Below are 15,815 nucleotides of genomic sequence, written 5' to 3' on the forward strand. Positions count from 1 at the left end.
GGTCGGGTTTAAGTATGACTTAACCCCTTCTCATAACACGAATTGAAGATGGGCATCAGAAGACTTTGGAATCATGCCTCACTTTTGAGTTTCCTAAACAATGCCTCTTTTAACGAAATCAACCTTCCAAATTGAGTCAGTCTGTGTTACTGCGCCCATGATTGATGAGATGAAGCTTCATGAGCGTGAGGTTGAATGCGATTCAAAGAACGATTGAGAACTTCTCATTTGTCAAGTGAATACTAGGAGAGATGATTTCCAAGGAGAATTAAATCTATCACGAAATTGAGGTAGTTCGTAATGGACTCACAGCCTCCACGTGTTCTTTGCCAGATACACGAGGCACAGCATGCTGATGATGAGTGCTAGTGTTTCACCGTGAAGACGAAGTGATAAACGGTACGAAGTATTATGAAATTGGGGAATCCTACGGAGACTAGACAGACAGACTACCAAGAAAACATGAGCTCATTGAAACCGGACACTGTCATCGAAAATCAGATCTTGCTCGTCACACCAGGCTTAATGGCCTCCAGCTTCTGCACCAACTCATTCCAGGCACGATCTTGCGCCTCCTTTCCCTCCTTACTCCTCACAAACGGCGACGGCTCCTCGATACCGCAGTCAGACATGTACTTGCCGTGAGTATCGGCACCTGAGGCCCCGGCATGAACTAGCGTCCTGCTGCCGTACTCGGTCGTGCGAGCCAGGAGAAGCTTCATGATCCACAGGGTCCAGCCACCGGCCTCGCGTCCCAGCTCCGAGTGGCAGAGACCCGGGTTGACGCAGTTGACGGTGACGGGATACTCGGAAGCCGGGTGCATTTCTGCGATTGTCCTGACGCCGAGGACTTCGAGCAGCTTTGAGAGAGGGTAGAGCTTGCCTACGGCATCGTCTGAGGCCTTTGCCCTTTCCTTGATGGTGTTGTAAATCTCGCCATCGGGGGCGGTGCGTTCCTCAAAGTTTGTCCAGGCGTGCACCTCGGAGGCGGTAATTGTGAAGGTAGGTCTCGTGTTGAATCTGGAAGCAGTCTCCTTGAGCTTGGGCAAGACGAGGGCAGTGAGCAAGAAGGTGGACACGACGTTGACGGTGATGGTGCCCTCCTCCCCTTCCATGTCCTTGAACTTGTTGTGTACCACACCGGCGTTGGCGATGAAGATGTCAACGCGCTCCAGCTCAGACTTGACACGCTCAGCAAACTTTTGGACGTTGGCGTAGCTGGACATGTCTAGCTGCCAGACGTCAATGACGTCCTTGCCGCAGCCGGTGGTGGACTCGATATCCTGCTTGGCGGCCCGGCCCTTGTCGAGACTTCGGACGGCGATGATCAACTTGCTGGCGCCGAGACGGACGTAGTGCCGGGCGGCTTCCTTGCCGAGACCCACATTGCTGCCGGTGATGATGATGGTCTTGCCCGCATATGAGCCGGTGGGATACGGCAGGGACTTGAAGAGCTGGCTATAGATGAAGCCCATTGTGTGCTGTAAGTGTAGGGTATAGTAGTGATTGATACGTAGATGATAGTGAAGCTAATGAATTCAGCTCTGATGATGAGAGAGGTTTCTCAATGACATGACGTTGAAAATCGCGTTTGGACGAGACCATTATATACTACCTATGGCCGCTTGCGACTTCATCCCAAGTCTATGACGGAGTTAGCAAGGGGGAGCGGAGCGGAGACCGCGCGGACCAGTTCCAGATGGTCGGGAGGGGACTAAACTTTCAAAGTGCAAGTCGGGACGTAGATGGGGTCCGCTGGCCGGGCGCGAGCAACCTTAACTCCATGCCGTGTCTCAGAATAGCGCAAAGAGGCGTATCTGTCAATTCATTTCGTTGGCTGCCTTCTGCAGTGATGTTGAGCTAGGTAGGTAGACGCCCATCCTACTGGTCGGACTTGTCACACATTGGAAGAGTTTCAAGCTCCGTATGTTGACGAATTTGTCTATTGGTGAGCTCATGTGCATTTTGGGTGGTCGAGAGGCACTGGGCATAGGTATCGTTGGCGGAGTTAAAGCGCTACTTGATCAGGCGAATTGCCAGCGAGGGCCTTCAGAACTACCCACATTTATACCTACGTAGAGACCTCAATGGGATTGGGAATAGTTACTGATTTGTGTGCCACAAAACTGGGCGGATTTCGTGCGAACGATCATTATAGTCAGGGAACCTTGTTGCAAGTCGCATGCATCGTAACTTGGCTGGACCACATCCAAGTGGCTGACTCAATTTCTCACTCAAAACCAACGACAACCAAGTCCTGGGAATGCCGTAAGCGACTTTGGCAATCTGGCCGCCCCCAGGCCACTCGTGTAATCTCATGACCAAAGGGATGGACCTGCAGAAATCTTCATTTTCAATGATCATACTCATGCCACCTGCTGAATTGTATGTGGTAGAAGAGCTCGAACATTCACACAACTACAACTTCACGATGATGGAAGTTGACAACGTATGTGTGAAGATGAGCGGCGCTAGCTGGATCCCTGAGATCTAGAATAGAAACGTGAAGCCTTTCTAACCCAGCTTCACCGGCGCATGTATGCCATTAAGTTGAGCTAATAGAACTGTCCGGTACACGAGCGCTTGAAGCCATCATGACTGAACGTAATCGCGTGTAAAGGCTCCCGAATGGTGTTTTGTCGCAAAAGGTTCCTGTTACCAGAGCGCCAGAGGTAGTGCCCGCACCCCCAAACAACCGCCTGTCGGCCGCTGTGCAAGCAAGCTTTGTTCGTTGCCGGCTCGGCCAATTTGCCCCGGGTTTAAGCACTAAACCCCGGATTTTGCGGACCTGGGCCCTAAAGACGCCAAGGTCCGCTGCGTCTTCAGAACCAAAGTCCCAAATGCTGCGACACTGCACAAGGAACGGACAAGAAAAGAGTCCGTCAATTGCCCGTTGCACTGTTTGGCAACTTTACGGTGGAAATGTGGCAGATTTTCCGTTGATACACCGGCTACGAAGCCAACTAGCCACCATCGTCTGACAAACATACACTCTACATCTGGCCATGAGCAATGGACATAGACGGTCTTAACAGTGTTTTACCACCTCGAAGCCACGATAATCAACTGAAGCCTGGTGATACTCAAGGTGTAAGGCTTCATGATGCGGATTTTACAACTATCTCCTCAGTACCCTAGGCCAGTGCTGATGAATCCACGCCGACGGTCAAGGTAAGATGGTCATTCAATGTCATGGAGGATTCAGGATGTTTGCTATATAACCATGCATTTTCAGCCGAACGTCGTGAATAAGTATCTCATCAATTCACGCTCACCGCAACATCTCCAATCTTGACATCAACACCAGAATCAAAAGCACCATAATCCTCAACTTCCTTCAAAGCAATCACCATTCACAATGTTTGCACTTCCCATTCCCGCCTCTCTTCAGAAGAGCCTTGACACCACCAAGGTTGAATATGTAAACCTGGGAACTTCCGGTCTTCGGGTGTCCGTTCCAGTGCTGGGCGGCATGTCCCTCGGGTCTAGCGAATGGGCGCCGTGGGTGCTGGACGAGGAAGCATCGCTTGAGATCCTCAAGGCCGCCTACGACCGCGGCATCAACACCTGGGACACCGCGAACATGTACTCCAATGGCATCAGCGAGGAAGTTATCGGCAAGGCCATCAAGAAGTTCAGCATCCCCCGCGAGAAGATCGTTCTCATGACTAAGTGCTTCATCTATGTCGGCGAGGAGACGAACCTCCACACTACCATGTTTCCTCAAGAAGTTCCCAAGAGCAAGGACTACGTCAACCAAGGCGGTCTCTCCCGCAAGGCCATCTTCAAGGCTGTCGACGATGCCCTCTCTCGTCTGGGAACGACGTACATTGATCTGTTCCAGATCCACCGCTTCGACCCGACCACGCCCATCGAGGAGACCATGAAGGCTCTCCACGACCTCGTTCAAGCCGGCAAGATCCACTACATCGGCGCCAGCTCCATGTGGGCCACCCAGTTCGCGCGCATGCAGTTTGTCGCCGAGAAGAACGGCTGGACCAAGTTCGTCAGCATGCAGAACTTCTACAACCTCGTCTACCGCGAGGAAGAGCGCGAAATGAACCGGTTCTGCAAGGAGACAGGCGTGGGTCTTCTTCCCTGGTCGCCGCTCTACGGCGGAAAGCTGGCGCGGTCTGTCAAGGCCGAAAACACCAGCATCCGATCCCAAGGCAAGGGTCCGATGAACCCCGATCTCAGCGAAGCTGATGAGAACATCATTCGCCGGGTTGAGGAGATCGCGGAGAAGAAGGGGTGGAGCATGAGCCATGTCGCGCTCGCTTGGATCCGTTACAAGGGCGGAGTTCCCATCACCGGCTTCAACTCTGTCAAGAGAATCGATGAGGCATGCGAGCTACGGGGCAAGACTCTGACTGATGAGGAGGCCAAATACCTGGAGGAGCCTTATGTTCCTAAGAACGTCATTGGTCACAACTAGATGTTCACGTAGCACCTCATTAGTAGCACTCAATTCCATTTATTTGCTTCTTTATATACCTTACCGGGGGCGTATAAGGGAATATATTAATTATAAACTTTAACACAGTTGCGTAACCCTATACTACTACTGCTAAATAAGATACTATTACTTATTTTATAGTAGTAATAATATTTACGATAGTTACGTATGCGGTAATAGTTACTAGAGAGTAGCTAAGAGTTTTAGGAGTTATAAGTAGGGTATCGGGGACTGTGCCGGGGGGTAATCCCGGGGCTCGGGGTATATAGATATTAATATATTTAAATAAATATATTAATATACTACTACCTACGTATATTATAATATTACTATAGATATGCGGATGTTGCGGCTACTTATATCTCTAAGTAAAATCCCTAAGTCTATTAGATGCTATTATTATTACTATTACTACTACTATCCCTATTGAATTTAGAAAAATAGTCTAGTGGGTAAGATAATATAAATATATAGTCTGTATATAGATTTATTAAAAAAAATAAAGCTGGTTATAATAATTAACTTATCTTATTACTTAAAAATCGTAGTATTAAAGAGCTACTATTACTAGTAAAGTTCTTTAGTATTAAGCGAGTAAGCTATTTACCTCTCGTAATTATAAGCTTAGAAATAAATAGTCTTACTTACCTAATACTTAGACGTATAAGGTAAGGTAGGTAAAGGTATAGTACCGATACTTATGATATAAATATATTAGTATATAGTCGGGCTAATAGTAGTAGGGATGTACTTATATAGTATTAAGCATATCATAGCTACTTAACCTACTACTTAACCCAGATACTATAGTTACGGATTTTAATAAAGTATAGCTTCTTAGGCTATATAATATTAATACTAATAATAGTAAGTTAATTCTTAAAGTAGCGCACTTTATATAAATCGAGTATATAGTCCTTTTTATTTAAAATCTCTATTAGCGTAATAATAATAAAGATACGGCGCAAATTATATATCTTATAAACGAAGATATAATTAATACGGCCTATTATAAACTAGCCGCTATTTATATACTTAACGTAATTACTATGAGCAAAGATATACTAACGGAAATTACTAAAATAAAAGAATATTAGTAATTCTTTTTATTATAAGTAAGTAATATAAAGCTATTGCGAATACTACTTATATAGTTAACGAGGGATAGGGTAGTAATACTACGGTAATAGTAGATATCCCGCGAATTTATAAAAAACCCGGGGGTATATTAAGAATACTTTAAAAACCTTTTAAAAACCTTAATACTATAACAAAAGTAATTTAAAATTAGGGCCTATATTATAATAATAATTTTCCCGGATTTTATACCTCGTATATTTTAATAGCGCGTAAATGCGCAGTACTTAAAGTTTTTTCCTTTAATTAAGGGTAATATTACGAAATAATATCCGATATTTAATTAATAAAATTACTTAAATCTATCGATTAAGAGATAGAAAGGTCATTTCGGGCCCCTTAATAGATATTAATAACCCCTCTCTAGGCCCTAAATATTATTAGCCTTATCTCGCGGGCCTCGCCGGGGCCCTTAAAATACCTCGAATCGCTAGGTATAAAACTTAATTAAGTAAATAAATAAATAAATAAATAAATAAATACTAGCTAGTACTTACTTATTTATAAAACCGAAGCGGTTCGATTATTAAATAGCTTTATATCTAAAATTCTAGATCTTATTATATCTATAATAGTATATATAGGCCGAGTATAGGGCTTATTTAAAGGTTTATAATATATTTATATCTTTAGTAAGTAAAAGCTTGCTTTTGTTAATTAGGTATTATATTTTATTAACTTAATTAATAATAGTAAGATTACGGTACTCCCTATCTCTTTTAATAATACCCGCTAGCTCTTCTTTTTTAATAAGATCCTCTTATAAGTATATTATATCCTTCTTATTAATACGAAGTAGTACCTTATTAAATAATATCGGAGCCTTATTATAAAACTAGTATATTTAGCGAATAAGCTTATTATTATCGTAATAAAAAGTATTATAAAAAAGGAAGCGCTACGTTATTTATATATTAACTTTTAATAATAAGATCTTCTTGATATTAATATAGTTCGTTTAAGTTATTATTATCTTAAACTATCTATACAATTATTAATAATAGATATATTATAAAGTAATAGACGTTAAGGGATATTACTATACCCCTTACTTACTTATACTTATTCTTACTTAATAATATATTTATATTTATAAGCATTCTAAACTCCTTAGTAATAGCCTTATAATAAATACTTATATAAATATTCGGCCGTACTATATTTAATATATACCCTTTAGCTCTCTTATTAAGTAATATAGGTCCTCGCTTAGGCTTAGGCTTAAGCTTATTTTTTATCGTAGGGATAAGTAATAGCTAGGTCGACTATTATCTTACGTACTAAAAAATATTACGTAAAACGGGCTTAGTAAATAGCTATATATATTCCGATCCTAACCCGACTTATAGTTAATAAAAGGGCTATTATAATAATATTATCGAGCCTTAGTAACTATTATTAGTAGTACTCTACGCTCGGGGGTTATTAATAATAGCTTAGTTAGTAATCTAGTAGAGCTATTAATATATCTTATGAGCCTCGATAATAATACTTATTATATTCTCGTAATTAGCTTTATTAATATTAGTACTAACTAGGATACTATTCGACTTAGCTAATTTTGTATAAGCCGTTATAATAAAGTCGATAATATCGTTATTAATAATATTACTAAGCTAGCTTTATATAGTATTTATAAATTTAGGATAAATATAATATAGGATTAAAAAGCTACGAAATAAGCCCGGAGTAATAACTAACTAACGAGTATTTATTACTAAAGAGTAACTATAAAAATAATAAAATAGTAATTATAAGTACTCCTAACTTAATAAAAAGGGCTAGATACGTAGTATATAAGTATACTCCTTATACCCCTATGCAATAAGAATATTATTGAGTAGTATATTATATATTAGCTTAGTAAGGCTTTAATATTTAGAGTAAGTAGGATTTAAAGGGTATAAAAGGATTAAGTTTAATATAGGAGTAATAAACGCTAGCGTAGGCGTCTTTTTTATAATACCCTATACTTTTTTATATTACTTATAAGAGGCCGCTATTATAAAATTATTTATATCCTCGTATATAATTATATATTAATAATAATAATACCCGTAAGTAACTATATCGAAATTTAGTACTAACTCTAGGTTATTATTATTCTTTTATAAATCGCTAATAAAATAGAAGTAATAAAACTTATTCGCTCGAGTACTTTAGAATTTATTATTTTTATTTTATTATAGTATATCCCCGATATAATAAAGAATTAGTACGATTATAATATAGTACTTATTATTAATATATAACTTAATACCGCGGTTAAGCTCGGCTAGGGACTAGAATACTTTAATAATATTATTAAAGTTCGAACTGTATAGACTAAGTATAAGAAAGAAGATATTAGCTTAATAGAGTCGATTTTTTATTTAGAGCTTAGTAATTATTATATATATACTTATAAGGGTATAATATAAGTTACGATATATACTAAAACTATTAATAAAGTATATAATTGGATAGTTATAGACCTTTATATTAAACTTATCCTAATCCTCGAATATTTCTTAACTATACGTTTTAAGCTCTAACTTTGTATAAATAGGGTACGTATATATTAAAAGAATTAGATCTTTAGATATATAGTGCTATACTTGTTAAATAATAAGTTTATAGTTGTTTAGTACTGGGTACTTAATAAACTTTTTAAATTTCTATTTTTATTTAGTATCGAGGCTTAAATCGGTTATAGTCTTATTAAAGAAATAGTCGTATACTATATTATTATTAATTATATTAACTATGCTCTCCTCGGGGATAAAAATAACCTCGTCCGTAATAATTATCTTATTATCGTTTTAGGTATAACTTTTATTATTATAAAAGGGATACTTTAGGATTATCTTTAGGTATCGATTATCGATATAAGAAAAGATCTTTTAGATCTAAATTATAATATTACCCTTCTTAGTAATATAAAAGTCCTTTTAATAATTATAGCTAATAATATAGACGTAACCGTAATATAGCTTCTCTTTATTTAGTCGGTCGGCTTTTTAGTAAATATAAAAGGGGTCGAGGTATTAGTATATAATAAAGTCTAACGGTAAGACTATATTAATTTCTTTATTTTCGTTATTAATAATATGTGCGAATTTACTAAACGTAGTACGCGCTAACGATACTTAGCTATATAATTCGAAAAGCTTAATAAGTATATTAATAAAATATACTAATCTTTAATATATATTATTAGCTACGTTAGATAATAGGAAGTTAGTAAATATTACTTAAGGGTTAATAATAAATAAGTCCGATATAATACTTTTTTTTATAATCTCTTATTTATTTAATTTATAGGATATTCGTATTGTAAAGAGCTTTTTAAGTATTAGTAGTACCTTTGCTTTTTATATAAAGATTAAGGGGAATTTTTAAGAAATACGGTTTTTTAAAAATATTAGTTATATAGGGAGCTTTTTAATAGCTTATTTAGTAGCTCTTTTAATATTAAGAAGAATAAAAAGAAGTTAGCGGAGGGTAGTATATTTTATATAATTATTACTAAAGGTATAAAAGAAAAGGCTAAGCCCGAGCTCGAAGTCCGATAGCTAGATAAATTTATTTTAGTAATAAGAAATTAATTTTAAAATATCGTCGTTAGGTTTTTAAAACCTTTATATTATACGCTTTTTTAGAAGCGGGCTAGTATAGATAGTAATATAGTCCTCTATAAGAGGGAAAGTATTGTCCTTATTGTTAGTCTTATTAAAGGGCCGGGTTTTTAAGCTATTAATATCGTTTTTAAAAATGCGATTATTATATACCTTAGTAGCGTTAGCTTTTTTTTTATCGAATTTAGCTAGTAAATTACTATTAGCCCTAGCTTTATTGACTTTATTAGGGTTAATATTATTAAGATTAATCGCGCTACTTAGATTATAGTTAGTTATATCTTAATTATCCTTATTAAAATACGAGCTTATTTATAGTATATATAGAATTAGTATTAGATACGTTACCCTTATCCTCTATATTATTTATTATATTATTATTATTTATTTTAGTATCTATTTAATAGCTAATGTTAGCTTCTGTTTTTATATTAATATTATTATCGTCGTTTTGTAATTAAGAAACTGGTTAGTTAATGTTTAATTAAGATACCTCGCCGGCGCTAAGCTAAGGGGCTTTTTAATAGTAACTTAGGGTAATATTATCCGTAAGTATATTAGTAAGAAGCTTTTTATATTTACTTATCGTTGCGGTAAGTTAAGGTATTTTATATATTTATATTATTTTTTTAATAATAGATTTGATACGTTAGGTTAGCGAGATACTTATAATAAGTATTAGAAAAGTAGAAGTTAAGAGGTTAGGTAGTTAATTAGCGGAAAAAGGTTATAAAAGTGGGGTTATATAACTCTTACCGAGCTAACCGGGCCCTTACTAAGCTAGTATACTTCTATTACTATTATTTATAGGCGTATATTTATATCTCTATTATTAATTTACTTACTTATTACTATTTAGGCCGTTTATTAATTTTATTTTTTTAACTACCTAATTCTTGTGTTTATACGTACTTATTAAGTAAGAAAAGAAAAAAAAAATTAATTTATTTAGCCTTTTACCCGCGCTTTTAAACCTTCTTTTTTTTCCTTTTTTTATACTTACTACTATAAGTTAGTTTATTAAATTAATATAAATAGCTTATTTTTTTATTACTTAACTTGCTTATTACGCTTTACGTATTCTTATTTACTTACGATATATTACTTATTATATCCTTATTAATTACTATACCTCCCCGTAGTTAACTTAGAAGAGGTAGTAAAAGTAGTAAGCGTAAAAAGTATACGCGTTACTTTACTAGAGCTTAGTTTTAGGCTAAGTATAACGAGTCCCTCTTTATTAAGTAGTAGTAGTAATAGCTATATAATAAGGAGCTTAAGTATAAGGAGCCTAAGTATAAGGAGCCGGAGCTTAAGTTAGAGGCTATATAAATTAACCTTGCGCTATTACCTCCCCTAGAGACCCCTTTTACTCGTTAGGTAAATATTATAATTACTCTTCTTATTTATTTTAATATTATCTAATTAACTTATTATATTAGAATACTCTAATTATTAAGGTTATTAATTATAATTAGTATATTATTACCTTGGTTATTAATAACCCTGGCTTTTTTTTTAAGGCTTATTACGTTAATAATATTGCTCTTGAGAATACTCCGGATTAGTGCTTTATTATTAATAATAATAGTACCCTTACCCTTTTTAATAATAATACTTTTTTTAAAAAGATTAAAAAGGGTAATAAAAAGGCTATTGTTAAGAAAGTTAATAACCCTATAGTTATTATTAGTATAGTATACGCTCTTATTAATATTCTTAAGGAAACTCGTACTATATTATATAATAAGTTAGATCTAGAGTATTGCTAAAACTAGCTCTTTTTTTATAATAATAAGTTTATTATAAACGCTATTTATAAAGTATTTAAAAACTATACTTTATTATTTAAGGAGGTTATTGAGCTCTGTAAACTATATGCTACTTAGTACTGTAATTTTTAGTATAAGTTCCTTTTTATTTACTTTTTTAATTAATATAATCGCTTTTTTAATAATTATACTAAGGTCTTTGAGCTATACCCTAAGCTTAATAATCCGAATAATAATACTAGCGCTTATTAAATTATATATAACTTATTACTTAGCTAGCTAAGTAAGATTATTTTTATTACTATTTAGCGTTTTATTAAGTCCTTTGTTAATTACGAAGTTATTTTTTTTAATTAGTAATCCTTATTTTATTATTTTATTTGTATTATTTTTATTACCTTAGCTCTTATAATATTTAAATATATTAATTATAAAAAGGAGCTTAATAAGGATCTTTTTAAAAGTAAAAAGCGTATTATAGATAAGAACTTCTGTACTAAGATCTGTAATATTTATAAAGGCCTTGTTATTATAAAGTACTTTATGAATATTAATAAGGAGCTTTTTATTTAGAAAAAAAGAGACTTTATTATAAGTGGTCGTACTTTGGGTATTAAGCGTTATGCTTACCGCTATATATAGGATAATAAAGCTCCCCCGCTGCCCCTTATTAATTATATTACTTAAGCTCCTATTTTTAGTTTTTATTTGCCTAGGCTTACTCTTAGTTCTTTTATTTTAAATATTAGTATTAAAAGTAGTCGTTTTTTTATATTTAACTTTATTAGTAATATTACGTAGACCGAGCTATATAATCTTTTTATTAATACTATTAGTAGCTTTAGTTATAACTTTAAAATAGATAATATTTATAATACTTACGAGTCGGCCGATAAGTTTAATATTATTACTATAATTAGTACTTTACTTAGCTCTCTTTTTACGTAATATAGCGCTCGCTATAGTTAATCCGCTATATATATATTTATTTAAATACTTAGCTATTTCTATTTTTTTTAATATTGATACGGTATTAATAATATTATATAAGTTCGACCCTCTCGTTTCGGTATAAAAAGACTAGTACGGCTTATTATTAGTATAACGGATATATAATAAGAAAATATAGAGGTTATAAGAGGGAGGAAGAGAGGGATAATATATTAGTATATAAACTTAGGTTTAAGGGTTACGAAGTAGGCTATTATAAAGGAAAATAAGTAATATACTATTTAAATAGTATATAGTCCTTTATTTAGAGGCGGGTCGGCGCTATTTATAGCCCGTTTCTTAGAGATATATTAAGTATAGGTAACCGATTTAACTTTAATTATATATATATATATATATTAATTATAAAAACTAACTATACGATATTTATTTTAGTAACGTATAAATTTATTAATATACTAACTATATAATAGCTCTTTTTATCTAGCTTCTTAATAATCCTCGCTATTTATTTTTTTTTCGTAACTTATATGGCCGTAAATAAGCTTTATATAATACTTTATATAGTATGTTATACTCTGCTAGCCCTTTTACTTGTAGTTTTCTAGTTTTAGTACTCTAAACGGGCGGGTAGGTATTAGGTTTTATAATAAGTCTCTCTGCTATATCTATCTTATTAATCTTGCGATATTTATAAGTATATATATATTATATATTATATATTATGTTAAAAATATATATTATATTAAATAGGATATTATTTTTTTTCTTATTAAGTATAATACCTTTTTATTAAACTAAATTATAGTATATTAGTTATACTAATCTTTTTTATTTAGACTACTTATTTGCTTATTATAGCTTTTGATAGTAGCGATAACCCGAGCCCCTTATTTATTATTATTATTGATATTATAGTTAAGCGCTACGCTTTTTAGGGTATTAAAGTTAGAGGATCTGGCTTATAGGTTAATAGGGTTTGAATAATTATTATATAATAGTTAGAGACTAAATAAGCTAGCCGAGGCCTTATGCTAGAGTTTAGTCCGAGCCCGGAGCTATTATAGCTTATTAGTTAGGCGGAGTTTAAAAAGGATAATATTATTATTGCGGTAATAGTAAATATACGTTTTTTTTAGTTCTTTTTTATTAATAGTAAATAATTAATTAAAAATCTGTTTTTTTTTAGCCCGAGCCCGGTAACGAGGAGTATATCGACTTAGTAAGTATATAACTAGAGTAATAATAGTAGTATTAATAATAGTACTAATAGCGTAAAGAGTTCCCTAAGTAGTAATAATAGTAGTATTAATAGCAAGAGGAGATTACTAAAGGCCCTAAAGGGTAATAGTAATATTATAATAGCTACTTATCGATAATACTAGTATTATAATAATTTTGAGAAAAATACTATAGGTTATAATAATATAAGGAAAGCGTTTATAGTATTCGAATTAATATAATACCTATTATTAATTATACGTTTTTGCTTAATATTACCTTTACTTAGATTTATATAGGAGGAATATAACCTATTTATAACTCCTAAAACTCCTGATAACTGTGTAGCGACGGTAACCTGGGTAGTAACTGTTGTATATGTAGCTACTACCGTTGAGAGTAATTCGAGTATTATGGGGGAAGTAACCTGCCCCCTCCTCCCGGTAAGGTAAGACGGGCGCTCAATTAAAGGTGCTAGATAAATCTGGGTTGAAGTTATGCCACATACCCACGTTGTGGAAGTTGGTGCTACTGAGATTCATCGACCCTGGAAAACTACCCTCTGAGAAGTATGTGCTACAATTCACTGACATGTATGTCTAGTTTCTTCCTGCTCAGGTGTCTGCGGTCAAACCCCACCTGGCGCATACTCCCTTAAGGCCTTCGCCATCGGGCCAAAGGCCGCCCCCTCAAGCACCGTCTCACTCGTCCTCCAGCCAAGCGACCACGGCAGCCTTTCCTCCACGAAACTAGCATTGATCCAATCCCTTCTCGCCTTTCCATCCTCGACACTTCCTCCAAGCGCGGCAAGAAGACCACTCATCTGCTCAACTGTAGCCGCGACACCAGCGGCATCAAGCACAAACTCGGGATTCTCCTTCCTCGCATCCTCGAGTCTCGCAGCACCAGCCTCAGCAGCTTGCTTCCAAGTAACGAACTCGTCAGGTAGTCTAGCCACGAAAGAATCCCAAATCGTCCTATTGAATCGCAGGTTATCACCCAGCGCTAGGTCTCCGCGACTCAAGCTTCCGTCGTGATCCAGTGGCTTTTGCGCCAGGTCGTCGAGGTGGAAAGTCCCGTTCACACCCGTGGCGGAGTATTTCAGCGCCGCAGGGACGGGGCCTGCAGACACAGCGCGGGAGAAGTTGAAGGCTTGCATCTGAGCTACCGTGGCACTTTCACTTGAGATGAAGGCGCCGTCGCGGTTGATGTAGCCGTGATTGGCGAGGATATTAAGGGCTGGGCATGGTGAGCGGCGGTCGGTTGAGGCTGGGGCTATGTATGGGTGCTCTGCGTGCTCGAACTGCGCGTTTGCAATGGCGGCTAATAAGGCTAGAGCCACATATGAAAAGGTCTGATGACGCATGATGGCTTGTATTATTTGCTGTTGAGAGCAGCAGATAACAAAGAACAGATGTGAAGGAGAAGGCCGGGAGAAAAAAATCAATGATTTCACGCAGCAGATAATTCAATTGATGCTCTCGATAGTCAAAGCTTCAGAGCTCCATTGGAAGACTGAGTTACCTTCTGCCTCCTGTACTTATATTCTTCCTTTGTCATGAACGGTGAGGCATAATTCTTCAACACTACTGAGAAACCTTGCAAATGGGGTCTCCAAGCCAGCTAGCCGGCGTCCGTAATGAGAAATACGGGAAGCGGCATTGGCCGAATGATTTCTTGAAGGCTCAATAGAGTTTCGATTTAATCTCGGGTGAGTATTCCTGGTGCTCGGCGGCTCCGGCATACCACGGTCCTATAATTGAGTTTCGGTGACCCTGCAATGCGGCTTTCGACATCCCGGGTCCCACAGCCGGGCCGCATTCTCACCGCTATCTTTCTACATCACTATAAGATCCTTCTTGACACCCCAAGTGCTCGAATGTAGCCGTGAAATATTTTGTCACATCATCGCCAAACAATTCGTAAACCGGTAAGTCACTCTATATCCAACGAAACCTGGCTATAGTTCGTATGACGAACGAACGGCTTCACATATTCCTCGGGGTGTGTATCACAATTCTCCTAGTTTCCTGAGGCCTGAAAGAAAAGACGGTAAAAGCCGTCAATCTAGAATCAGCGATTCGCGTGGTTTTTTAATCATGTGATGTCGCCTATCCAAGAGAATTCTATGAGATCTGGACAGCTCGGCAGAAGGGAATCGGAAGACTGTCTGCAGTGTTCGCTCGGAGACCAGCCACTACCATTACCCGGAAAACATACTATAGGGTTTCTCTATAATGTATTATTCCACATCTGAGTGCAATAGCTTATGGGTGACAAATATAGTCAAATAGAATGAAGCCTTAAGTTTCGGGCGATTCCCCGTAGAGCTACTCGACCATCCATTCGGGTGTCATCTTCTTTGCAATATCACGAGAACACTGCACTCCATCATCGTCAACGTACACCGTTGCTTCTCTGAGACCGAGGTCTGTGAGATGATCTTGGACGTCCTTCTTGGACGTCCTTCTTCGTCATCTCGCTCCTCGCGACAACAGCCTCAAATCTCTTTCCGAACTCTTTCACCTGATACCCGCGTTCAATCTCATCGTCTTTGAATGGTGGGAACCCAGAAGCAAACTTCTGAGAAGTGGCTTACATAAGTGAACCGAATCTTCAGGGGTGACCTCCATAAAAGGTTTAGACGGGTCGTAGAAGTAG

The 15,815-nt window shown here is 36.4% G+C and overlaps 3 protein-coding genes across 3 annotated transcripts; 1 reads left to right on the plus strand and 2 right to left on the minus strand.

The window, feature by feature from the left end:
* Positions 1-497: 497 nt before the first annotated feature.
* Positions 498-1,475, minus strand: CCOS01_14242 (short-chain dehydrogenase; the record flags this gene model as incomplete). Its single annotated transcript, XM_060462386.1, has 1 exon — positions 498-1,475. The coding sequence occupies one exon, from the start codon at positions 1,473-1,475 to the stop codon at positions 498-500; it is 978 nt and encodes a 325-aa protein (XP_060306871.1).
* Positions 1,476-3,358: 1,883 nt separating this feature from the next.
* On the plus strand, positions 3,359-4,435 carry CCOS01_14243 (aldo-keto reductase; the record flags this gene model as incomplete). Its single annotated transcript, XM_060462387.1, has 1 exon — positions 3,359-4,435. The coding sequence occupies one exon, from the start codon at positions 3,359-3,361 to the stop codon at positions 4,433-4,435; it is 1,077 nt and encodes a 358-aa protein (XP_060306872.1).
* Positions 4,436-13,782: 9,347 nt separating this feature from the next.
* On the minus strand, positions 13,783-14,520 carry CCOS01_14244 (uncharacterized protein; the record flags this gene model as incomplete). The annotated part of the gene is made up of 1 exon (XM_060462388.1): positions 13,783-14,520. The coding sequence occupies one exon, from the start codon at positions 14,518-14,520 to the stop codon at positions 13,783-13,785; it is 738 nt and encodes a 245-aa protein (XP_060306873.1).
* Positions 14,521-15,815: the final 1,295 nt, after the last annotated feature.

The sequence above is a fragment of the Colletotrichum costaricense genome, assembly GCF_030867565.1.
Source record: "Colletotrichum costaricense strain IMI 309622 chromosome Unknown Scaffold_20.1, whole genome shotgun sequence".
In the NCBI taxonomy this organism is placed as follows: domain Eukaryota; kingdom Fungi; phylum Ascomycota; class Sordariomycetes; order Glomerellales; family Glomerellaceae; genus Colletotrichum; species Colletotrichum costaricense.